Raw genomic sequence first — 27879 nt, forward strand, 5'->3', positions numbered from 1 at the left:
CCTGGTAATTCCACTGAAAAATTTACCTGTGTTAAGCCAAAGCCTTCAGGAGCATCTTCTTTCAGGATTAATTTTAACAGTACTGTGAGGGCCTCTGGGGTGTGGAAATGAGCTGCAACAGAGAAAAAGATGAATCTGGTGAACAATATTGACAATATTATTCCATGGATTTTGATTAAACACTTAATTATTGGAGCTATTCCTGGATACATGAATATGAGCAATTTAAATATCCTCTAAGAGTACAAATTCCTTTTTTCAATTTATCATAATAGCTACAAAGATCAAGATGAAAGTATGACTTTGTTTCCCTTCCTTACATATGCAGTAGAATCTCACCCCTGGATTTTTTACTAGTTCACTTTAAATTGATTGAATAATATAGGTACTCCTCGTTTACCAAACGGGTTTGATTCCAGCGACCATGTTGTTAAACGAATTTGTCCTTAAAACGTGTTACTCTCTTTATTTCGACTAATATCATTAACTTTCAGTCATATATTATTACACAGAACTAGTTTCCAACATAGCCTACTACTTGGCAAAGTTCTGACAATGCTTTATATCATTTTATTACTTATACATATTTTAACTTCATCATTTTAAAACTTCATACTAATGTACAATTTTCTTTAAAATAGTGTACTTTATTTGATACATTTAGCCTACACTCCCAAGTTAGCCTACTAGTAAGTCAATACAATGATACGAAGTCAATACAGTACTAAACTTTTCTCAGAATCGGCACATTATTTAGCAGTAACTTTCATATTCAAAATTTGGTATTTCATAATTATCGCTATTAGTTTCTTTTTTTATTTATTTTGATTGTAGAGGATAGTCAGATGAAAAAAAAAAAATGAATGAATTTCGGTGATCACGGCATTTGAATGTTGCCATCAAAACGTAAACAAAGCACAACACTATCTATTGAGGAAAGTGAACACTAAACTATTCGCTAATGGGATAAACATTTTCTAGCAATGATAAAGATTTATGCTTGCACTTCTTACCTCTCGTATCATCTGATCTGATGGGTGACAGATCAAATACGTAAGCAAATACACAGTTGTATAAAAGAAATGATCAAACTGTCACATATAAGTCTTTCAAGCATACTAAGAGTAAGGAAATTGTGCATGCCAAATGTCTCATTGTTTTGATTAAAAGGATTGACTTGGTAGACTTCTCAAGTGGAATAGATGCAAAAAAAAAAAATATATATATATATAATAATAATAATTTTCAAGTTAATATAAAAAACATATTTGACTTCACACATTTTCTTTTCATTACTAAGAATTCACACATTTCCTTTTCATTACTAATAGAGTGGCAGCCCGAACTATTGAGATGCAATGAATGAGATGCCAACTGTAACCCCAACTGGTATTTAGGAGTTGACTTGTGTGAAACTAACCGGTTGCCAAAAATATATGGGTGGCTTACTTAACAAGCACCACTAATTGCGTGTTGGAAGTTGGGTCTAGATCCAATATCTGAGATACCAGATGAAACTAATATATAATATATCCGTGGACTCTCCTGATTATAGAATGATCATTGACAGACATACTGGAGGGTGGGTCCACCCTGACACACACACTGAAAAGGGGGGGTTAATTAGATCTAGATCCAACTTAGGAGATACCAAGTAAAATTTATGCTACAATAGCACTGCACATCCTAGAGTACTGTGGTAGTAATGACAGACATTTTGGTGGGTGGTTACCCCCTGACAGACACCCCACAACGAGTCGGGAGGGGAAGACAGGATCTACATCCAGCATTGGAGATACATGTAAAATTTGCACAACAGTAGCACTGTATATCCTTGAATGCTGTGATGGTAATGACAAACATTTTGGTGGGTGGATACCCACTGACAGACACCCCACAACGAGGGGGGGAGAGACTCGATCTACATCCAGCATCAGAGATACCAAGTCAAATTTGCACTATAATAGCACTGAATATCCTAGAATGCTGTGATGGTAATGACAGACATTTCAGTGAGTGGTTACCCCCTGACAGACACCCTACAATGAGTGGGTGGGGGTTGGGGGTTGGAAACAGGATCTACATCCAGCATCGGAGATACCAAGTAAAATTTGGACTACAATAGCACTGCATACACTAGAATGCTGTGATGGTAATGACAGACATTTTGGTAGGTGGTTTCCCCCTGACAGACATAACCAACATTTGGTGAGGTGATATGGGACACCTTGAAATGATTAAAAATCTATTGTAGGCAATTTAAATTTGTGATCCTAATAAAATTTAAATGGCAAGAAATGAAAGAAATATTGTAATGTTACGGCATAAAAATTACTGCCGGAGTTAATTTTTTAATTTCTTATTGGACTATGGAATATTTCGCTTCATTATTTCCAACACATCTATATAAAAAAAATTGTATGAGACTTACTATAGTAGAATCACATCAACCGTGCATCTGATGTCTAGGCCAATCCCTTCCGACACTCCTGATTGGCTGTTGATAAGCCAATCACAGGGCTAGAAACTCTCAGTCTTTTGAGAGAGTTCACATAAGCAAGATGTTTCTTCCATTTCTCCTGAGGGATACGTCTTTCAAAAGTATCCATCAGGAGAGGTGGAACATACATCCTGCCTATGTGAACTCTTGAGAGAGACAGGAGGGTTGATGTAAATTCACTAAATGCATATATATAATATATACATATATATATATATATATATATATATATATATATATATATATATATATATATATATATATATATATTATATATATAATCTGGGCTTGGCCGTGTTGCTCCGTGAAATAGGTTCCTTTAGCACTATTTCTAAGGTAAAATATTGTTATAATACCAGAGAAACGCTAAATTGGAAAGGCCAGAATATTCTGGCTCGCTCACCTTTATTAAAAGGTGTCGGTATGGTTTCTGGGGCGAGTGAAACCACTACCACGGGTCCTTCTCCAATTAGCCTCTCCTACATCAAAAACCCCAAAAAGAGAGGAGCCGACCTATGGCTCACTACCTGCTACCGTGTAGCTAGCGCCTGTGATGTCATTCCTTTGATAGCACTACTACGCTCCACACGCGGTTTCTTTTGCTGTGTTGTGTTTCTCGCTTTTTGGAATTTTATTTCACCATGGATCGTCAATCTCCTTCTGCATCCAAGTTAAGTATTACTATTATAGTTGACACTATTTAGGGACTGCTTTTGGCTTTTTTAACTGAATTATTTAGGTTTTTGTGAGTCGACGTCCCACGCGGCTTCGGCCCCGAGCCGCCATTGCAGCGTGCTCCTTTGTGTCTCCTCCTTTCGTGTCTCACATGGTCTCCCATACCTAGTGAACATGAATTATTTTAGCAGTATTGTTATGTCGTTGTGTTTTTACTATTATTGGTGATGCTTTTTCGACGATCATGTCCTTACACGGGGGATTCTACCAAGCACGTGTTCCTGTTTTGTAGCCTTTCGGGACCCTACCGTTACAGTTTCATGCATGCATGTTCCTTTTGGTTAGGTTACCTCGTTAGGCCTTATGAGACTATGCTAGTCTTTCTTTTGTCCTAGCCTACCCTGGCTTCCTGTCCTACGTTTATTCGTAACGACACTAGGCCAGCTGCTCGGAGTTGCCAGGTCTTGTCCACCCTTACCTGTTGGTCATACCTGGTCCCTCCAGGATGCCCCTCTTTCTCTTCATCTCATTTTATTCCCTTTCCCCTTTCATGTTTTATCATTGTTAAATCTATTGTAAAATAAAAAATTTTTATGTGAATTGGTACTGCTTTTACGTAAATATTATAGTGAAGATTTTACTGTCTCTTCTCTCCTCAACAATACCACAATGCGTGATAACTTAAAATCATTCATTCATTATTCCTAAAAAATATAAACGCTACCTCCCTCTACCTCAAGTTAGCTGTGTACAACCGCAATGACGAATGATTTTGTTAATCATTTGTGCTAAATTTTATTGTGAAAAGCTTTGTTCTTTCATTTACTGTTCTGTTAATATTGTTCAACTAGACCGTCTCACTCGGTGCACCGAACACTGGCTCAATTAAGACTTTTTTTTCGTTTTTTTCTGTATTGCATTTGATTGTTTTCATATTTTATCATTATGTTAAATTTATTGTGAAATAACATTTTATTTTTTATGTGAATTGTTACTGCTTTTACGTACATGTTATAATAAAAGATTTTACTGCCTCTTTCCTCAACAATACGCTTCCTCCCTCTACCTCAAGTTAGCTGTGTATCACCGCAATGACAAATGATTTTGTTAATAATTTATGCTCAATTTTATTGTGAAAATCTTTGTTCTTTCATTTACTATTTTGTTAATATTGTTCAACTAGACCATCTCTACTCAGCGCACCGAACACTGGCTCAATTCAGACTTCTTTTTTTTTCCCCCTTTTTTTTTAGATTGCATTTGATTGTTTTCATATTTTATCATTACACTAAATTTATTAGGAAATTTCTTTTTTTATGTGAATTGTTATTGCTTTTAAATACATACAGTAATATTTTAATTCTCTATTTTCCTTCTCTCCTCAACATATCAAAGCTCCCTCATTCAGTCTCAAGTCAGCTGGGGGTGACATCACCGCGGCTACGTACGATTTTATACATCTTTTATGCTAAATGTTATATTGAAAGCTAAATTTTATATTAAATGCTTTATATTTTTATTTATTTTGTCAAATATTGTTATCATTAAACTATATATTGTAAACAAAAAAAATTTAATACAGTTTAACTGGGAAGACCCAGTAGGCCGTTGATAATCAGTCAGTTCAAAGTACAAGCAAGAGAGAGAGAGAGAGAGAGAGAGAGAGAGAGAGAGAGAGAGAGAGAGAGGAGAGAGAGAGAGAGAGAGAGAGAGAGAGAGAGAGAGAGAGAGAGATTGTCCTTACAGTATTTAAAAGAGTGAAATGGAAAGATTGTTGTATTTAAAATACTCACATACGAATTTCATAATTACAGTTGTAGTATTATTATTACACATATTATAGTATTATTATTGGAAAATATAAATAATAAACTTATTACATACATGTACCATAAAATGATCTCATCCCAGTAAGAGAGAGAGAGAGAGAGAGAGAGAGAGAGAGAGAGAGAGAGAGAGAGAGAGAGATTAAAAACCATTAAATTCGGTGACCATTACGTATATGGCATTGATGGCATTGTTCCCCTCCCCTGTCACAATACTTGTCATATTTGACACCTTCCCGAGCTCGAGCTTCTCTGGAGTGGAGAGAAAGAAATGGATAGAGAGAGACAATGGGAAGAATTTTCATTTTAAATTACAGTTATGTTATTATTATTATTATGATTATTATTATCTATTTGGCTATGTATGTATGTATGATTGGTATGGGCACCCGGGCTGTCGGTCTGACGGGACTGAGATTCGGAACGGAGATGGGTTTCCACCCCGGGAAGGTCGAGACCTATGTTCGGGAGCCCGGAAACCCCTGGGAGCCCGGGCTCCCAAAATTTCTACTTCCCCTCCTCTGTAAGATAAGAAGGGATTCCAAGAAACAGAGCTAGTTCTGTCTGTGAAACGGGGCTGGCTATGCCTGTAGACTTGGTTACTTTACAAATTTCTGTATACATGACTTATCATTTGGAAAAGAATACATCAATGACATCAAAAAGGGTGGTTTTAGAAGGGGGTTGACAGAGAGAGAAAATGAGAGGGAGAGAAAGTGAGAGAGAGTAGATGGGGTGTTAGGGAGAAGAAAGAGGAAAAAAGACAGAGAGAGAGAGAGAGAGAGAGAGTTGGTATTACTGAGAAGAAAGATGGTAAGAGACAGCGATTGTTGGAGAGAGAAAGCAAAAGTAAGAGAAAGGAACAAGAGAGAGAGAGAGAGAGAGAGAGAGAGAGAGAGAGAGAGAGAGAGAGAGAGAGAGAGAGAGAGAGAGAGAGAGAGAGAGGAGGCATTAGGTAAGAGAAAGATGGAAAAAGTGAGAGAGACAGACAGACAGAGAAGAGCAGTTGTTTGGAGACAGAGAGTTGGTATTAGTGAGAAGAAAGAGTGAAAGAGACAGTGATGATTGGAGACAGAAAGAGTCAGAGGAAGAAGCTTTCTCTTTTCTTTCTTTTCCATTTCAGAGTCAAGCATCTTCAGTTCCCAGTCAGGTTGGTTTTTGCCATGACTATCAATAAAGCCCAGGGACAGTCTCTCAGAGTGGCTGGCATCAACTTGGAGCAACCTTGCTTTTCTCACAGGCAGCTTTATGTGGCATGCTCAAGAGTGGGCTCTCCGGAATGCCTGTTCATTTTGTCACCTGAGGGAAAAACAAAGAACATAGTCTACCAAAAGGCTCTCCGGTGAATTGGAATCTCTGCCAACACCAAGAATTTTTCTTTCCATATATGTTTAGGATGCTTCATTTTGATATTCATTATAAAGATGTTGTTTGTTTTGTCAGATTTGCATTCCTTGCAATTCAGGTCGTGCTACTGTATTCAATTGTGGCTTGATTTACCTATTTTCTTTTCATAAACTATGCTCTGGGTTACACGGACCAATCTAACTGGGACCCACCCATAGGGCGGGTAACCAGCTAGTTTGAAAATATTAATAAACACATACATCTACCATAAAAATTCTCTCATCTCAGTAAGAGAGAGGAATTATCCTTACATAAGTGAAGTGGAAAGGTTATTTTTATCTCTTTAAAATACTGCCACACACGGATTTTGTAATCATTATTATTATTATTATTATTATATAATTATTATTATTATTATTAACAACTGAAAATATCAATAAACATTACATACTGGTACCATGAAAAATCTTTTATCTAGATGAGAGAGAAAGAGAGAGAAAGTTGTCCTTATTTAAGAGTAAAATGGATAGATTTTTGTATTTCTTTAAAATACTATCACATAATATGAATTTTGTAATTACAGTTATAATATTATTATATTATTTGAAAGTATTAATAAAAATATAATGCATATACTGTAAAAATTCTCTCGTCTCAGTGAGAGAGAAAGAGATAAATTACATGAACACTTAAGGGGGCGTCCGCTTATATAGAAATAATGCTCCGATTTTTATGAAATTATTATATGTTATACATATATATAAGGTGATGTTCCAAAAAAATTTCAGTAATCGAATGATTATTTTCTTTTTTATTGAAAAAATAAGAAAAAATAAAAAAAATAAAAAATGTAACTCTTCCTTCATTTTTAGAGCTATTGCAATGCGGCTTTATACACAGAATGTATATCATAGTAGAAAAACAATGTTGTGAACAGTTTTTCCATATTTTGCTTTTTTTGGATGGGGGGCGAGGGGGAATTTCCCCCCCTAAATTTTGTTGATTTGGTTATCACGAGTTCCTCGTCAACCTAAGAAAAAATCTAGCCCCAAAAAAATATTCGCCTTTCTTTCCTCTTTCCAATGGTATATTTAACTTTAAAATTGGTCTATAAATAAAAAAAAAGTTACCGTTTGAAGTGCAAAAAAGCGAAAACTGATAAAAACGGCCGTAAAGGTCAAGAAGTGTTTTTTTTTTTACACTCGTGGAAAAAACTGATCTTTGAGCAAAACCATGATACAAACAAATGTTAAATACTCACTAGTGCTTAGTTCAGAATGCCTTTCCTTCTTTCTAATAGTTCTTAGTGTTTTTTTTTTGCTTGGTTTCTGGCACCAAGTCACCCCCCCCCTAAAAAGGGATATTATTTGCTCGAGGCGAGGTTATCATCAAGTACCACCTGACTCTTTGTTGCCTGGTTTGAAACCAAGCAAGTAAGAATTTGTCATCATATACTGCTTTTTCATCGTCCTTTATTACTTTCATCAACGAGAGCGTAACTGTGAACCTCAGACAATTGCGCAGCAGACAACGTCGAGGCAATGGGGGCGGGGCTCTCAGCAGCCAAAACAGAGCCTCGTGTTGTTGTTGTTGTTGTTGTGGTGGTGATGATGGTGGACAGCGCTGGATACATCAGCCAACAATGGTGGTGGCAATGGCGGCGCTGCCACATCAACAACAAAAAAACAGTCCACCTTCGACCCTGTCTCTTTTTAGCAAAATTTGCTAAACGGGCCATAATTGCACAATTCCGTTTCGGCATATTGTCTCACTTTCACTCTAGTATACACACAAACGTATGTAAATTGTATTTAGAGTTACATGAAGTAAGAAAACTAGCAAAAAACACGGCAAATATCGAAAAAATGCTCGGAGTAAAGAGCAGTATACCTACCCTTTGGCAACTCTGCGACACTGACTCGCATGGCTCTCTCTGCTGGGCATGCTACCCCTCAGAACACGCATTCACCAAGGAATCAGCCATTGTTGGTGCCAGACGTAAGAGAATAGGCAAAATAAAAATCAAAATAATAAATAAACTGGGCGGATAAAGGACAAAATGACAATAGTCATTAGGAGCCAAATGTCAGCCCTACGTCACAGTGTGAAGGGGCGCGGCCAAAACCCCATTAATTTTGATATTTCGAAAAAATGCTTTGGCCACATGATAACAGAGGTGTTGCTCTTGTCTTATGGCCATTTAACCAGATTTTGAAAATTTCAAAATATTCATAAAAAATCAAAGGGGAAGCCCCCCTTAATGAAAACAACTCAATCGCTCCTCCCCCTCCTATCACATTACTTGATATATTTGAGTTTTAGTACCTGGAGTTAGAGAGAGAAGACTGGGATTTCCTTCATTCTTACATCATTTTTTAAATTTATAAACTAAAATCTTACTAATTCATAGTATTTTCTTCAATGATTTGATGTTATTGCTGTTTGCATTAATATAATATATTTGAAAATAGTAAATAAATAATTTATTTATCATGAAAAAGACACATCTCTGTGTATGAGAGAGAGAGAGAGAGAGAGAGAGAGAGAGAGAGAGAGAGAGAGAGAGAGAGAGAGAGAGAGATAGAGAGAGAGAGAGAGAGAGAGAGAGAGAGAGAGAATTATTTTTATTATGTGATATCGTTTAATTTTATTGAACTTACTAATACAGTATTAATCAATATTAATATTTGAAAATTATTAAATAATTTTTGTGTCACAAGAATGTATTTAGTCATGAAAATAACAAAAATACGCCAATTAGTGATGATTTTCGTCGGAAAACCCCACGAATATGCGAATTCCCCACAAACAATCGATAGATATGGTTCAGAGAGAAATCCGCGAATCCATGAGTCCGTGAATACGCAGGGCCCACTGTACATAAAAGTAGTACAATAAGAATTTAAACAAGATAACCACATTCTCACAGATGAGTCACCAAGTAAGATATAAAATTCAGCAGCAATGTCAAACAAGCACATGAAGCAGATAAGACCAGAACAAAATTAAGTAGCTGCTGGGCAGCTAGCATTTTATGACTATACATTCATTATTGTGTTCTCAATAAGAGCTTGTATTTTTTATGAACATTATGTTTACTCACCAATGATATCACAAACGGCTTCCAAAACTCTCGTAGGTTGAATGGTGCCTTGAAGTTCATTATGCTCTAGATGTTTTGTACAACCAGTTGCAACAACATTTCTCACCACATCACTGTCATCTTGCAGCAGAGTTATCAATATTTCATAAACATTCAACCTGGCTTCACCTATAGAATCATCAGGTTACAGATTAAATTTTGGCTCAGCACAAATATAGTTTTTAAAATTGTATTTCAAGGTATCCTAACTATTCTTTTGTAAAAATCAAGGCCACATAAACTTGAATCAATTTCTGTAATTCTCTAGCTACAAAATATTCTTTGTGTCAAAAGACAAGGAAGGTTTAAGTATACAGTATTTATAAATGCTGTTATTCAACTATTATAAAAAATCAATTGTTAATGAAAAGGTGGGGAGTGAGAATTTAATTAAATAAAAATGCCCTGCACAAGAAAATAATAGAGCTTACAAAATAAAAAAAAATTTTTCATACAAACCAATCGATCAAAATTAGCTTTATTCTGTGTGATGGCTCTCCAGTCACACCACTTGCTAAATCTTTAAAAAGAAAACACCTCCACAGCACATGCCCACCCCACAAGGCTACCGCCTTCCATGCAGCTCAATCACATGCAGATTTATTCTCACTGCTTTTCCAGGATCAGCCTTTTTTTGTGTTCTGCTTGGCAGGTCATTCATTTATATTCATTCACTTGTCTACCTTTTCTCTATTCCTGAAGTGTTTTATCAGCATTTTTTGCTTGCCAGCCAGTAGCTGTTTGAATTAGAAATGCTAGTACAGTCAACTGTCACCTATTCGTGGATTGTTCTGTGGAACGTATATACGTACCCATTATATTTGCGGAAAATTTGCCTAGTCATGATATTTTTAATAGAGAAATGTTCACTAATTACTGATTTTCATATTTTTGTGACTAAATGCATTTTCTGTGATAAAAGTATTAAAATACATAGGCACTATAAGCAATTTCAGAGGGTTTTTTTGATGTTTGAACCATCAAAATAGGCAGTTACCGTATAAGCATTTTTAGAGGGGTTTAAATTATTTGCAAATTTTGGCCATTCACAAGAGTACTGGTATGCATTCCTTGCGAATACTGGGTTCAACTGTATTTAATGCATTTACAGCCTACTAAACTTGCTTAGCTTTTTTTTTTTTTACATTTCTACTCTATGCAAATTTTCTGCATCTTCATGCAAATGGCTACAAAGATATTAAAATATTCTATAACCAATGAAAATTCATTGAGCAATGCAGTCAACCTAAATTCTGCTAAATCTGAGGGTAAACTGTATATTATTCATGAGAACAATTTTTTACTGCAGTCCTACTTTGTTCTTACTTCTGTGATTTTGTTGATTTACAACTTACAGAGTTTGTTCATGCGTGGTAGGCAAGGTTAGACTAGGATTTTCAGGTAGCCTAATATATGCTATGCATTGGTCTGTTTGCATGTTGCAGCAGTCTTCAGCCCACTTGTACCTGCTAATCTGAACAGGAGTGCTAATGTAAATAAATATGCTAAACCTTTGTTCAATAAATCTTTACCATGCCATCTAATCTTTTGCCTCCCTTTTGACCTTCTACCTGCAACAATACCCACTCAAACCCTCTTCACTTCCTGCCCTCAATCACCCTTACCACATCCCAATACAGTGTTCCCCCCATATTTGCGGGGGATGGGTACCAGACCCCCTCAAATAGCTAGAACCCACGAACAGTTGAAACCCCTACAAAATGCTTAAAACTGCCTATTTTGTTAGTTAAAACTCAAGAAAAACCACTAAAAATCTTTATACCTGATTTTTTAAATAGTTTTATCACAAAAAGTGCATTTTATGGAGAGAAAAAAAAAAAAAAAAAAACCAGGAATTTGCGCCCATTTCTGCTTAGACAAAAAAAAAAAAAACAGGAATTTGCGCCCATTTCTCATAGAAAAATACCACGAATAGGTGAATTTTCCGTGAATAATACGGGTATATGTTCCAGAAAGAAATCCGCGAATATGTGAGTCCATGAATATGGGGGTTCACTGTACCACCTAAATTTGGGCTACTAATCATATCTGTAAGCTTTATCACCCAAGGACTCCCATGTTTTCATTTTCCAGCCTCTCTTGTAGATAGATCACCAAAATCCACTTAACGTCTGACTCGAAGGCGAGGGAGAGGAGACGAAGAAGCAGATGTAATAAAACTTCCCCCTCTACGATGTTTCTTGTGGAAAACCCAGAATGCCTGGACACATGCATTGACGAGGCCATGAAAAATGACAAATTTTCTAAGACAATTTGTATTTTTCATAACTACAAACCTGAGGTCTTAAGAATATCATTTCTAGTGCCTAGCTGGATCAGGTTAAATTGCAGATGAAAGCAAGTAATACTGTGAGATCTGGCAACGCGTGCGTATATTGGGTGAAGAGTGGTCAAGGACCACGCACCCACGCCACAGCGTTAGTCTTTCCCAACTCAGGATGTCTTAGCAAGACAGAGGGGCAGCTAGAGGTGGGCAGTACAATGTTAAGACCTTAGGTTTGTAGCTATGGAAAATACAAATTGTCTTAGAAAATTTGTCATTTGTTCATATGTGAACAAACCTTTGGTCTTAACAATAGGATAGACTTATACTTGGAGGGAGGTACAGATATCCTGAACCGGCTGGGGGCCTACCCACCAATCCAGCTCCAGAAGTAATAACTTCCATAGAGGGACTGATGCCCGTGAGAGGCTAGATATATTAATATCTAACCATCCAGACACTGAGCAACATACAATATATGGGAGAATCATTGCATAGATAACTAAAGAGAAACTTTGACTGTCCAATAACAAACCAACACACCAGGGTTTGTTACCACTCCCTACTCCCCCTTGGCAAGGAGCTGAGAATATGCTACCGAATAGTAGAGGGTTGATTATTTGCATACCAAGCGACCAAACTATCAGTATGACTACCTTACTCACCTGTATCAGATCGGTCCAGCGAATGACATGTCTATTCCTCAACCCACCCGAAAGAAGAAAGGTACAAGAGAAAGAAAGAGACCAGCCAACTCACTCATTCTCTCATCCACACAATCATCTTAGGTAAGATACAAATGTGCCCTGTTAAGGGCAATGATGAGTTACACAATCTGTTGGGCAGCCACCACAGGACCCAGGGAAAACGTGTCCATAGATCTGCGGGCAACATCCTTAAGATAGAAAGAGGTGAACCTGGACTGGCATAACCAAGTACCAGCGCTAAGCACTCTATGTACAGACGTGGCAGCAGAATCATCAAGAGTCAAGTATACCTGTCTGATGGCTTCCCGTACCCAAAAAGAGATAGTATTCTTCAACACCTCTTTCTTTGTAAGTCCCATGCTAACAAGTCTGTGGCAGCCTGGTCTAAGGTGGTGTCTTTTAAGATAGCAACACAGAGCCCTGCCAGGACACAACAAAATCTCTTGAGCATCACCGCCCACAAAGTCTTTCAGTGATGGAATGGAAAACGAGGTGAACCTATCATCGTGCACAAAGGGATTCTGGGTCTTGACTACAAATTCCAGGACAAATTCAAAGGACACTGACCCCCAACCCCTGGTGTGCTTCTCATCATAGCTCAGACCGTGCAGCTCCCCAACTCTCTTCAAAGCTGCCAAGGCCAGGAGGAAAACCGTCTTAAGCGTCAAGTTCCTGTCAGATGAGCGACGCAAAGGCTCAGATGGACACTTATTGAAACTTCTCAGAACCAAGGAAACATCCCACATAGATGACTTGAGCTCCCTAGGAGAACTTGATTGCTGAAACCCCTTAACTTGCAAGGAAAGTTCCCCAGATGAGATGTCGATACCTTTAAGGCATAACACTAAAATCAGGGCCGCTCTGTAGCCTCTAATGGCAAAAACGCACAAACGTTTCTCATCTCTGAGGAAGGTTAAAAAGTCTGTTATGTGCTGAATAGTAGTTCCGAGTGGAGAAAAACCCCGTTTACAACACCAATCACAGTATATTGCCCATTTGCCTTGGTAAACTGCAGAAGTTGACCTAAGACTGCTGGACATATGCCCTACTGTTCTCTGAGAAAAGCCTCTCGCTCGGAGGAGATACTTGATAGCCTCCAACCGTGAAGAGACAGGGATTCTACTGACTGGTGGGACCTTTTTGCATGCGGCTGACATAGGAGATGCTGCCAAGGGAGAATTTCCCTCGGAACCTCCGACAACGACAGCAGATCTGGAAATCATTTTGCCTGAGGCCACAGAGGGGCTACCAAAGTCATCCTGAAACCCTGCGAACTCATCACCTGCTCAGGACTTGATGGATTAAACAAAACAGAGGGAAGGCATACACCTCCAGGTTGTTCCAGGGACGTTGGAATGCGTCCTCCGCTAACGCTAAAGAATCTGGAACCACTGAACAGAATATCTCCCGCTTCCTGTTGAACCGGGTCGCAAAAAGGTCCAGCATGGGTCCCCCCCCAAACCTGGAAGAGCTTGTCTGCTACTACCTGATGAAGGGACCACTCTGTGCCTAGGATCTGATCCCGACGACTGAGTTTGTCTGTGACCACATTCCGTTTGCCTGGGATATACCTAGCTGAGAGCTCTACTGAACTGCTGACCGCCCACTGGTGAACCTCGATGGTCAAGGCGTGAAGTTGAAATGAAACCAGGCCTCCCTGCTTGTTCACATATGCGACCACCATGGTGTTGTCCCGACATGACAACAACAGAATGACCCTCTTCTTTCTCCTGAAACTCCTTCAGACCCAGAAAGGCTGCCTTAAACTCCAAGACATTGATATGCTGCTGTTTGTCCTCCTGAAGCAATGAGGCCGCCTAAATGAGCCCCCAACGTAAGAGGGAGGCGTCTGAAAACAGAAGGAAGTCCGGACGAAGAGAACACAGAGGAACAACCCATCAAAAGATTTTGGTCGTCCAACCACCAACAAAGGTCTTCTCTCACTTCCAGAGACAGAGGAACCTTTAACTGGGGTGAATCCCCCACCAGGGACCTGAATTCCCCCAGCCTCCATTGTAGACCAAAGATGAAGATGCCCATGAGGGACCAGCTTCTCCAGGAAGAGCTGACTGACGTGGTTCTGACAGGAAGTCGCGCCACCTCTCGCAACTTCTCCAACCTCTGATCTGACTGGAAAACTCTTGCAAGCGCCATATCGATGACCATGCCCAGGTAGAGTCCTTTGACTGGGTACGAGGTTTGACTTCTCCTTGTTGACCACGATGCCCAGTTCCTGACAAAACCAAAGCAGACAATCTCTGTCCTGCAGCAGCTTCTCCCCGGAACCTGCCAGGTCCAACCAATTGTCGAGGTACTTCAGCAACTGGATCTCCTGAAGATGGGCCTAACTTGAAACGAGAGAGAAGACCCTTGTGAACACTTGAGGGACTGTGGTCAGCCCGAAGCACAGGACTTTGAACTCAAAGACCTTGTTACCGAGAGAGAAGTGAAGGAACTTCCTGGACATCGGATGAATAGGGATCTGGAAGTATGCGTCCTTCAAGGCTATTGACAACATGAAGTTGCCTTCCCTCACAGCTGCCAACACTGAAAGCAGGGTCTCCATCTTCAACTTCGTCTTCCTGATGAAGTGATTCAAGGTGGATAAGTCGATCACAGGTCTCCAACCTCCCGATGCCTTGGGCACCTAGAAGATGTGACTGTAAAACCCCGGAGACGGATCCACCACTTCCTCTATTGCATCCTTGTCCAACATCTTCTGCACTTCCTCCCAGGAGCCAAAAACTTCAGAGAATCTGAAGGATACACCCTCTTGAGCAGTGGCTTGTCCAAGAGTGGGGGAGAGAAGACAAATGGAAGTAGATACCCTGCCCAAAGGATATCTACTACCCACTTCTATGCCCCATAACTCTGCCACTTGGCCCAATGGCCCGCCAGGCAACCCCCCACCCATGGCACAGGAAAGGGAGAGGTGCCTAACCTACTGACGACGCCTTTACCTCTGCCCCTGGAGCCCCTTCTCGGCTTACAAGAACAGGAGTGAAAGGGACATTGGTCCTCTGACCTAGGCTGGGATGAATGGGGAGGCCCTGACAAAACCGAACTCCTTGACGGCCTACTTGGCGACGACCTTCGTGACTGCTGCTGGGCAGGGGGAGGAGGAGGAGCCGGACGTCTCTGAGGACGAGACTGACTTAAACACAGCCTGGTGCACTAATCTGTCCCTGGTGTCAGCCCGGCGCCGGTCTATCGCATCCTCCAACTCAGTCCGAGGGAACAGAAATTGTGATTCCAAAAGATCTCCATTCCTCAATGCCAGCAAGGACTCAAGGTCAAGTGATCTTTCCATCCTGGATAAAGCTGCTTCTCTTCTAATCAGGAGAAGGTTAGCCCATAAATTAACACTGAGGTGAGCAAGATACGAAAACCCCTTTCCTCCGGACTGCAACAAACTGGCAAGAGAGGAAGCACTCACCAACCCTTCTGGGGACCTGGCAGAAGCTATCTTGGTAATGACCATAGACCAGAAGTCCAGCCAAGAAACCGTTTGCAACATGGAGGCTGCCGTAGACTCCAACACTGAGGCATCCTGTGGAGACAAAGATGGAGACACCGACCTCACCTGCTCCAAAGTCAATCCTGGCTTCAGACGAATGACATCCGGGTTAAGATGACGCGACATTAAATATGCAGAGTTCACAGCATAGTACTTCCTATGCCTCATGAGAGGCAGGGGAAGCAACTTGGCAGAGCCCGTAGAGCGAAGCGATTCGTCCCGATCTGAAACAGAGGCGTTAACCTTATGCAAGCCCGACTGGACATGCCCTGACAATGTTAGTTGAAACAATGACTTGGGATCCTGCGTAGCTCCCAGCAAGGCTTCCAAACAGGAAGAAGTGAAGGACGACTGAGCCTGAGTCCTACTCTCTCAATTGTTGAACCCACGAATGAGATCGAAAACTTCTGTAAAGGAAGACAAAAACTTGCGTGTCTCCCTCCTCCTGCTCCGGCAACGAAGACCGACGATGAGAAAGAGATGCAGGCTTATCTAAAGCGCCTTCCTTGTGTAAATTAACAGAAGAACTAGCAGCCAAACAGCCCGAAACAACAACTAACCTGTCTGGGCTGGATCCAAGCGCCAACTCCTGCGACAAACCAACCACAACTCTAGGGATATCATTACGCACTCTCCCAACAGATGACTCTTTAACATGGCCACGTACGAGCAAGTGCAGGGAAGACGTGCGAATGTGTGTAGGTGAGGAATCTCGAACACTCGAGATAGAATGAAAATCCCTCGGAGTAGAACCCCTGGAAGTACCAAGGAGTGGGGCAGGCAAACACTCCTGCTGCACCAACTCCGTGCTCACAACCTTCGACCTCTTGACAGGTGCCTTGAGATCCTTACTGTGACGAATAGGCCCTGGAGAAGGAGAAGCGGAAGCACTTGCAACATGTGCACGAATGTGGGAGGTTGCAACACGCTCGCAACTCAATGCAGAGGACAAAGCAGCCACAGCAGATTGCACAGGGAAAGAAACACTAACACTCAGTAAAACCAACACTCGCAGAAACAAGGGCATGCTGCTCCTCACTCGCAGACAAAGAAAGGGCAGTCCTTAGCCTTCCAACACTTGATACTCTGACGCGGCGAGATGGGGGAGAAGGAGAGGAAGACAGCACTGGCTCCTTACACAATCTCTTCGCAGGAGGTGGATGCAAAGCAACACACTTGCTTCCAGCCTCAGACAGATCAGCAAAAGAAGGGGTCAACAACATGGAAGGGAGATGCAGTGAACTGGATGGCAGAGATAACATCACGGCAGCAAACGATGATGACACAGACGAGCAAGGCGGCGCAGCAGAGACAACTGGGAGTGACATCATTGATGGAAGTGACATCACAAGCGGCGATGATGTCACAGCTTCCCCTTGATCCGAACGGGAAGCAGGCACCACTGGCGTAGGGATACAAAATGACTGACCCTGTGACGTCACTAGCGGGGCCGATACCACGGCTTCCCTCTGACTTGAAGCAGCGGCAATAGTTACTGGAGGAGCAATACAATAAGGCTGACATCGGCTACCAATGAAGACGAGGCCAGAAGGAGGGGGGAGAGCCTGGACAGCATGAGGAGGGGACCAGTGTGCATCAGCAAACCCTCCAAGGAGGGTGGACCCTGTAGCCCAAATATCCCCCAGAGCGCCGACATTTAGAACGCTTCCGAATCGGAAATAAAAGACATCGATGAAAAAGCCTCCTCCCTCTCAGGAATCAAATTAATTTCCGAGGAAGAGGGGGGCGACATTACATAAATCAGCCTGAGGGCCTACCGATATTTCCAACAACGAATCAAAGGAAGAAAAGGAAGGGGACAAAGGCACAACACTAGCATGGGGTGTGACAGCGGCAGGAGACGAAGCATCGGGAAGAGAAGAAGGAAAAACTTCCCATGAAGGAAGAGTAGAAACCCTAAGATGCTCCCTCTTACTAAAAAATAACTTCCACTGCTCTCTAGGCCACGCACGGCATTTCGTGCAGGGATTCATTATTGTACAAATGTTAGAACGACACCTACTACAAGTGAATGAAAACCTGGAGTTCCAGGGCACACATGTTGACGAGGCCAAGAAGGAGCAGAAGAAGCCATAATAACAGCACACACACACACACTCAAACACAAGCGAAAACAGGCAATGAACCAGGTAAAGGCCGAGAGAGGACAACCACAACTCTCGTCCAGGCAATTTTAAGAAAGACTGACACTGTGGCATGGGTGCGTGGTCCTTGACCACTCTTCACCCGATATATGCACGTGTTGTCAGATTTCACAAAATTCCTTGTTATCATCTGTGATTTAACTGGATTCACCTAGGCGCTAGAAATTATCCTCTTGTTAAGACTGAAGGTTTGTTCACGTATGAACAACTTGGAGGACTCCATGATGAACACAATCTCACACACACACACACAACTAAAAACAAAGAATCACAGGCAAACAAAGCAACTAGCTTGGAAGGAGAGCAAAAGCGTCTACTTTCCAAGGGGATCAAAGGAAGACTGACCCATCACGAGGTGCTTGCTTGGTCACCGACCAACCATCACCCCATATATACATGAGTTGCCAGTTCTCACAGATTCCTTGCTATTCAATCTTTGAGTTTCAATTGGTTTCCAGCTAGCACAAGAAGATTTACTCTATTGTTAAGACCGAAGGTTTGTTAGCTAACTATGAAAAATACAAATTGATAAAAAATTTGTCATATTTCTGTGTGCTTAAGCTCCTGTCCTCCATTATTTTTGACTGCTTCTAAACCATCCATTATCACTGGTCTAATTATGGTATATCTGTATTTTCAGTTAGTGGCATTCAATTGTCACATACACTACCCCTGCTACCTCCCTACATTTCCCCAAAGATGCATCTATCCTACTTTCAGGATAAAACCAGTACAAGAAATTTGTGGGTTTCCTGGATTCTGCATATACTTTATATACATAGTATTATACAAAGGTGAAATTCACATGAACCAAGCCAAAATAAGTTATTTACATAAGCAAAAAGAGGAAAATGAAGAACTAAAAAAAATTAATAGCAACAAATAATCATGATCACCGAGAACTGAAAACTCCACATGCATAGCTGGTTGCTCTGAAATATAAAAGTGTGCCTGGGGTCATTCCAGACTGGAAGATAAATGACAGCTTGCCTGGGGACATCTCAGACAAATGTGGACACAATATAAATGAAGGGTTTGTGATAAAACAAAATTGGGACTTTCTGCTATTGTTTTACAGCAACACGGCTCACTAGCAAACAAAATTTCTTGTATTTCATAATAAAAACCTACTTTTGTGTCAACGCCAGTATCATTTATGTGCATGGATGTGATAAAAAAAAAATAATTACCCGATATACTCTGGTGTGAATGAAGAAATGGCAATATATTAGAAATGCCTCTTGCCACCTGAATTCTTGCTTCAACATCATTTTCACTTCCACTAAAAGATTTTACTAATGCTAACCATCCATAAACAGAGGTTCCAAAAAAGCTTACAGAATCCTGGAAGATAGAAACACTATTATCAGGAAGTCAAATTCAGGAAAGGAAATTATTCATTGGTTTTTCTATAGAGCAACACATTTCTCAAATTTCATACACAAATCCACAATATTTATTAAACGTACCTTTGACAGGAAAAATACAACTAGTGAAGATGTAAAACAGATTATTTCTGTCAATAATTCTATACAAGCTTCTTCACCAGCTCTCTCCACACAATAACCAAGGATTCTTACTCCTTCTTCCCAATTTGCATCAAACTGTTCATACACTACACAGGACACAAACTTATTCAAGATTTTAAACATTTGTATTAGGCATTCTTTATGCTGTTCTCTACCTTGAACTTGATCAAACAGTTTTAGAAATACAGGCACTGGAAGGTCATCAAGGGTTTCCACATAATTGAGGCACGTAAGACGCACCTCATAATCACTGTTACTTAATAACTTGCATACTAATTCAAACATATCAGGTTTTTTTGCCTGAGAAAAGTGGATGAGATATTTACTGGCTGCTCTCTTGCACAAAGCTGACCAAGGCTGATGATGGCTACCTTGACTATTACAAGTGACAAGCATGAAGCTACTATTATTAACTTCATTAAATGCATGCAAATTCATAAATGAACATTTTCTTCTGATAAGGAAAGTGAAGAGTTCTACGGCACAGGCACGTGTTATTAAACATGGATTAGACTCTGTTGCTGACCATGATATTCCAGCAACGCTTTTCACAACAGAGTCTGACTCATTGTTCTTTATGATGCTGTCATGAAAATACTTCAAAAGTTTAATGAGACAGAGAAGGGACCCATGAAGACCATTTTGATCTGTCAAAGAAGCTTTACTACAAAGTTGATTGATCACATCAAGAACATTGTCTGGGGTGACCAAAGAAATAAGAGCATGTGAAGCGAGATTCCTAAGTTGGAATATGGATGATGAGATACACTGTATAACAGCAGAAGTAAAAGCTGACATAGATAAGGTGGTATTACGACCCTCTATTGGTGATGGAGATAAACGTGCTAATAATAACAAAAGTGGAAAAAGGGCTGGTACTAATTTTCCTTCCTTGACACCACAAGCTCCATTTTTCAATTCATTCTTGAGAAAATCATAGAGATCTGGATACCTCCTAAAAAACACAAGTGCCGACATGGAGTTTTTGCGACTGAGGTCATCTTGAGTTTTCTTTACACCAAACATTCGTGTGATCAAAGAAGAGAACAATAATGAAGCTGAATTTCTTTCTGCCCATGAATCACTCTTATAGCCATTAATAGCAGCTTTAATGCCAGCAGGTGCATAAGGAACAATCAAATCTCCTAATCTAGAGTCACGGTATAAAGCTCTCAGAATGTTAAAGGCATGGATCCTGGCATCAGTACCCTTATACTGATGTTCTGCAGCCAGTTTAAGAAGAGTAGTCATAGTATTCTTGAGACTGACAGCACCCCTTACACTGGGTTCCGATGACAAAATTCCTTGAACAATAAATGGGACACCAGCACTACGACGTGTAGCGCACAAACGATCATCATTGTCATTTTGTATAGCATAAAGTACTTCTCTTAGCCATTCATCAGGCAATGAGTATAATTGCTCTTCATTACACTGCCAAAGCTGTTCACATATCCTATTGAAACCTATGTATGATTGTTCAAAAGCTCCTCTGTGTTTTGTTTCAGATAACTGCATCAAAAAATACTGACCAATTATTTTAACATCTTCAACAGTCAAAAGAGATACATGATCTGGATATAAGGGATAGTTTTGAACAAGATCTCCTAAAATTAAGGATATTTCCTTTACACTACGCCATGCACATAACAGTAACATCTGAGCACTTACTGCCTGGGCTTTCAATAACTCATCAGGTTTAGAATCTACAGAGAGTTGTATGTCATTTCCAATTTGCTGATTGCTAATAGAAGCTTGCAGTACAGCTTTCAGACTACCTACACTTTCTGGTTCAAGGTCCATTGGCAAATGGCCTTCAGGCGATGAGTTTCTTACAACAGATGCAACCAATTCTGACACTTCATAGCACACTGCAAGAAGTTCCTTCACAATACTTTTCCAAACACAGTGATTCTTATCAAACTGATCTTTAGGAATGTTACCTAATAATGTTCTAATGCAAAGTAATAACCCATACATAGGACCATAAGCTGCTGCCTTCAGCAAACTTTCTTGAGCAACTGTTACTTCAGACTGCAATGACTGGAGCAAAAACTTTAAAAACACCTCTAAAGGTTCCTGAGACTGAAGATCAGTGGAAAATTTACTTGAAAGAATTTTTACAGCTATGGGTTCGTTTAATAGATATTTCAAAACATAAGAGGCAGTCACAGTATCAGGAGGTCTACTGGATGATGCCAAGTCGCAAGCTGCATTAATCAGACACTCTAATTTTTTCTCATCTTGTGAATGAAGCTTATCTTTTGGTATTGCAAGCAAAAGCTTTAAGGCAATGATCTTGTTACTTTCATAAGAATCATTTAACACATAGAGAAGTGTGTCCGCATACATATGGCTATGGATCATCTCGTCTATACCAATGCATGTACCACAATCTTTGTAAAGAATTTCATTAAATAGTTCAAGTACAATGAGGGATGTTCCTCTCCTGGCAGTATTAGCACCAATAAAAAGATTTTGAATCATCATACTGAATAAATCTTTGCAAAATTCTCTCAAGCAATATAAGTTATGCATTAAGTTATCATTTGAGTTCCTTGATTTGTTTAGAATCCTTGTAGCTTCCTTGATCCTAAGAAATAGGTTCTTTGTGCATTTTACTAAATGCTGTCGATATGAAGGACTTTGATTTGTTGTATTATAATGAAAGTAGTCTAGTATCAAGTCCATTTCTTCCTTTTCTGGTATTTCTGTTGATTTAGGACTTTCACATAGAAGACTAAGGGCTGACAACTGAACTGATTCATGAATATGTTTTAGGCAAAACATAACTGTCTTGTAAGGTAAAATAAACTTCCACAAAACATCTGAATGCTGCACATTCTTCTCTTGACATTTCTTCTGCCAGTAGGTTGACTGTCGACCAATCTTAACACACATGATCAACAAACATAGTTTTTCCATTTCCAGTTTATCACAAGACTCTGACAAGGTTTCCACAACAATATCTAGGCTTTCAGGACTAGTAAGAAGCAACTTTTTGAATAGCAGCTCATATCCAAATGTCTGCATCTCTTGACTAAAGAAATTGATGAATACAGGCAACCAAACATCCTGCCATTTTGCTTGTGAAACCTCTCTTATATGAACTGTGAATAGAGCTTCCAGCAATTCAGCTGCATGGCTGGCCATTGATGAATCTTTTAGTGATGTCAGGAGCAATCTAGGCAACTGTGGCTCATAATTTAATAAAGTCTGACAACCCACATCAGGTACCAGACAACTCACAGCACTTAGTTTATATTTTCTCGAAGATGATTGCAGTAGCAATGTTTTGCACATTTCTGTATAATGAGCAATACTACCCTCTGGACTGACTTCATTGTGTATCTTGATTAAATTCTGAAAACTTTCTTTTGTAGCATGTTTCACACTATCTAAAAAGTGATCCCAAGATAGCCATAAATATTCAAAAACACGGGACATAACTGTGGAACTTGGATGCAAAGAACTTCTAAGATCACTGGAAAAAGATGATGACTTTATTGCTTCTAAAGTGCGCAGGGTCCAGTGTTGAAACATTCTTATCGTGGTAATAGCCATGCTCCCATCATTGGACTGAAAAACAGGGCTGAGAATAGCTTCTAGGATTTCAAGGCCGAGGTACATGTTGTTACATTTGTTATTGGTATACAGTTCTTTTCCTTGTGACACACACAAAATTCCATTAATCACAGCTAACTGTGCAAGAGGTGGTAAGGCTACATAATGACCATCTTCACAAATGACATTTTGTACTAAACTATTAAGTCCATCTTCATTACAATAATTATGAATAATAGCAACCATCTGGCCACAGTTTATGCGCAAATCAAGAGGACAGCACTGGTGTTTCATTATGATTAAACCATGCTCTAACAATTTACAAGACTCATAATTTCCAATGTTGTCCTTTGAGCAGTATTTTTGTAAATAGGCTGTACTATTCTTTATAAGTCGTTGCATCTCTTGCAAGACTTGGGAGGCTTCAATGGATGACTGTGTTTCCCTGTAAATATACAAATTAGTTACTACACTGAAAAATTACAAAATAATCTTAACAATAATTATTACACTGACATTCACTATCATCAGTATGTTGGAAATCCAATATAAAATTATCTACATATAGAACTGTTCTAATTGCAATTCAAAGAGGAAATGCACAAGACAGAACAGAGTGGAAAGAACTCATAACATGTTCAACCCCATAAAGAGAAAATCATGCTGATGATAATTACAGTTAAATGCCTAGTATCTGGAATCCACCTATCTAAGAGTCATTATCCAGAATAAATTAAGAGTATATTAAAAAATAAAACTTAGCACATTTCCCACCTTACTTCTTCATCACATTTCCCTCTTATTTATTCCACTGTAATTCTAACATGTGTATCTTAGGTTAATCACATTAACACAATTGTAAATAAATTAGAGCTTATTTTATCACAACCCCATTCATCATACATAGTATTGCCAATTTTTAGAGTCAGAAATAAGTTGTACCAACTTGAATCAGTCAAGACTGAGAAGTCTATCATCCCTGCCCAACCATATGACACAACATCTGTAGTTATGAGAATATGCACCATAGGATTCTCAGTTTTGACTGATAAATGATAGTCTGACTGATTTCCACATTTACAGAAATTATGCAATTTATGATTAATGGGTCTAAGATGAAACTTACATAATAATAATAAAAAGTCTTTAATTTACAAAGCCTAACTGTTTCCACATGATACTATACAAACCATCGGTCCATTACATTTGGAACTATTTGCCCCTTATTTTAGGGAATTACTTTCAGCGAAGCTGGAAACAACCGTTAAACTTTCGAACAAGATGGTTAGCCAGTTAATTACTGTGTGGTAGGTGGGAGTCCGACCTGCCTGGACGTAAACATTTGAATTTGCTTTCAGTCGTCGTCTGATGCAGACATGTTTTATACGCTCTGCCTGATTGCCGTTACGCTGTTTTTTCCCAGGTGGGATCTTACTCGTTTTATTTGCTGTATGTATATTAGTGTGTTTGATTTTGTTTTCAATAATGCAAACCTCCAGCATGTCTGCTCTGGGGCTGACAGCTAGGGTTGTGTACCCACTTTCACTCTCCTGTGGATTTAAATTTCACCAAAAAGTTTGTTGAAATTCTGAAGGTCCATGTATGGAAAAAATGCCAAATTTTTCAACAGCTCAAATTTAGTTCTCTATATCCCCAAAATTAAGTTAAGTGTTACTTATGAATGTTGATGATGAAGTCTTAAATATATAGTGAAATTTAAATTAATTGAAGGAAATTAAATTTCACCAAAAAATTCGTTCAAATTCTGTAGGTCCACGTATAGAAAAAATATAAACTTTTTCAATGTATCCAATTTAGTTCTGTATGTCCACAAAATTGAGATAAGTGTTGTTTATGGTCATTGATGATGAAGTCTCAGCCATATAGTGAAATTGAAATTAATTGAAGGAAATCAAATTTTACCAAAAAATCCGTTCAAATTCTGCAGGTCCACGTATGGAAAAATGGCCTGATTTTTCAATGTCTCAAATTTAGTTCTCTGTGTCCCGAAAATTGAGATGAGTGTTGTTTATCAACGTTGATGATGAAATCTTGGCCATGTAGTGAAATTTAAATTAATTGGAGGAAATTAAGTTCCACCAAAAAATCCATTCAAATTCTGCAGGTCTGCATATGGAAAAATGACAAATTTTTAATTAATTTTTATTTTTCATAACTAACAAACCTGAGATCTTAACACTGGGATAATACTAGCGCCAAGCTGGAAACCGGTAGATTTAATAAAAAAAACTTGTGCAATCCTGGAACTATTGGCATCTGTACCTGGTGTCCTGTGACCTATCAGTTACTCTTCCTACCCAGTTTAGACTGTTACAGGGGAGGTCCGAGGTGGGCCTTATATGTTAAGACCTCAGGTTTGTTAGTTATGAAAAATACAAATTGATTACAAATTAGTCATTTGTTCATACACGAAACAAGCCTTCGTTTGTTATTAGGATAGACTCACTTATTGATGGGAGATAAGTCTATAACTGACTGGGAGTTTGCCACCTTTATCCATTTCCGAATAAATGTATTCTAAGACAATGGACTATAACCTTTGAACCAAAGATATATGAGAATCTATTGGTTTCCCTCTCTGGGTGTTTCATACAATGCCATAGCTTATTGCAATACGAAAGGTGGAGACCTATCCGTTCTCATAGGCAACTCAAGTCCCTGTATACATGGATCTATTATCACCCCACTCTCTTCCTATTACTGAGAGGAGTGTGTTGTTACTGAAAAGTATCCTATGGTCTAGATTATCTTTACAGTATGGTTGTCTCCCTCACTTGTATCTAGTCCGTTCCAGCTCATGATGGTACTCTCCCTCTTACTGCCCATAGGTAGACAAGTAGTTAGAAAAGTAGTAAAGAAGGAAGACCAGTCATCTCATTCACTCTACTTTCATACCTTCATCTTAGACTAGACACTAACTAATCTGCCAGGGGTACTGGATGAGCTATACCACTTGTTGGGCAGCCACCACTGGACCCAAGGAAAAAGTGTCCAAGGATTTATGGGCCACATCTTTTAAATAAAAAGGAGTAAAAGTTGTTTGGCGTTGCCAAATACCAGCTTTCAAAATCCTCTCCACAAACATATTTTTCTTGAATGCCAAAGAAGCACTCAAGCCCCGATGTCATGAGCTCTAGCTCTCTCCAGACTATTTGACCCTCTGTCTCATGTCATGTACGCATTCCTGATAGTTTCTCTCAACCAAAACGATATCATGTCCCTGGACACTTCCTTCTTCCGTCCTGTACTCACAAAAAGCCTTCGGCATCCCAGCCAGAGATGCCACATTCTTCTTAAGTAAACTCTTAGTACCCTGACAGGGCATAACAGCATTTCATCAAGATAATTATCCACAAATTCTCCCAGAGAAGGTATTGAAAAGGAGTCAAATCTGCCATCCACTTTCACCACATATGACAGACCATGCAGACGCCCCTACCCTTTTGGTTGAGGCTAGAGCCAATAGGAAGACTGCCTTCAGGGTCAAGCTTCTATCTGTGGACTGTTGCAATGGCTTGTATGGGGGTTTTGTAAGGCTGCTCAGTACCATGGTTAAATCCCAATCTGGGGATTTTAGTTCCTTCGGGGAACAGGACTGCTCAAAACTCTTCATGAACAGCCATTTCCCATGAAGAAGAAATGTCCACGCCTTCCATCCACAGAACTGAAGCAAAAGCAGCCCTGTATCCCTTTACAGCAGATACAGACACATGACTTTCTGTTCCGAGATATATCAGAAAATCCGCTAACTGTTGAATAGTGGTTCTGAGTGGAGACAAGTCTCCACCCGTGAAGTGATAGGGACTGCACCGACTGGTGGTACCTCTCCATGTTTGGTTGACACAGTAAGTTGTTCCATGGAGGTAACGCTCTCGGCACATCTATTAGAAGTTCCAACAGGTCCAGAAACCATTCTGCCTTTGGCCACAATGGAGCTACCAGAGTCATCTTGAGGTTCTGAGACCGCATCACCTTGTTCAGAACCTGACGGATTAGGCAAAATGGAGGGAATGCGTACATGTCTAGATTGTCCCATGGGTGTTGTAGAGCATCTTCTGCTACTGCCTCTGCGTCCGGGACTACTGAACAATACACTTCCAACTGTTTGTTGTACCTGGTTGAGAATACGTCTATGATTGGCCTTTCCCACAAGATGAACATTCTGTCCACTACTTCCTGATGCAAGGACCATTCTGTTCCTAGAATCTGGTCCCTGCGGCTCAATCTGTCGGCAATTATGTTTCTTTTTCCTGGAACATATCTGACTCTGATGTCTACTAAGTTCTCTACAGCCCACTGATGAAGTTGAACTGTCATCAGGTGTAACTGCCGAGATACTAGGCCTCCTTGCTTGTTTACGTAGGCTACTACTGTGGTGTTGTCCGACATCAATACCACTGATTGCCCCTTCACCCTCACCTGGAATTCCTGTAGTGCCTGAAAGGCTGCTTTTAACTCCAGCACGTTAATATGGAATTCTCTGTCCTTGCGATTCCACTTCCCAGAAATCATCATCTCCTTCATGTGCGCACCCCAACCTTTGAGTGACACATCCGAGAACAGTAGGAGATCCGGAGAGGGTTGCTGAAGGGGAACTGCCAC

At 39.8% G+C, this 27879-nt stretch overlaps 1 protein-coding gene across 5 annotated transcripts in view; it reads right to left on the minus strand.

Moving 5' to 3' along the window:
* Positions 1 to 27879, minus strand: part of LOC135221732 (tRNA (32-2'-O)-methyltransferase regulator THADA-like) — a 219250-nt gene that overhangs the window by 26617 nt on the left and 164754 nt on the right. For all 5 annotated transcript variants that reach the window (XM_064259523.1, XM_064259524.1, XM_064259522.1 and 2 more), the window contains 4 exons: positions 19633 to 23701; positions 19354 to 19507; positions 9452 to 9619; positions 27 to 112 (listed from right to left, as the gene is read on the minus strand). In XM_064259523.1, the coding sequence (XP_064115593.1) occupies positions 27 to 112; positions 9452 to 9619; positions 19354 to 19507; positions 19633 to 23701 (4477 nt within the window). The remainder of the gene's footprint in view (positions 1 to 26; positions 113 to 9451; positions 9620 to 19353; positions 19508 to 19632; positions 23702 to 27879) is intronic.

Source organism: Macrobrachium nipponense, chromosome 3 (assembly GCF_015104395.2).
Source record: "Macrobrachium nipponense isolate FS-2020 chromosome 3, ASM1510439v2, whole genome shotgun sequence".
Classification (NCBI taxonomy): domain Eukaryota; kingdom Metazoa; phylum Arthropoda; class Malacostraca; order Decapoda; family Palaemonidae; genus Macrobrachium; species Macrobrachium nipponense.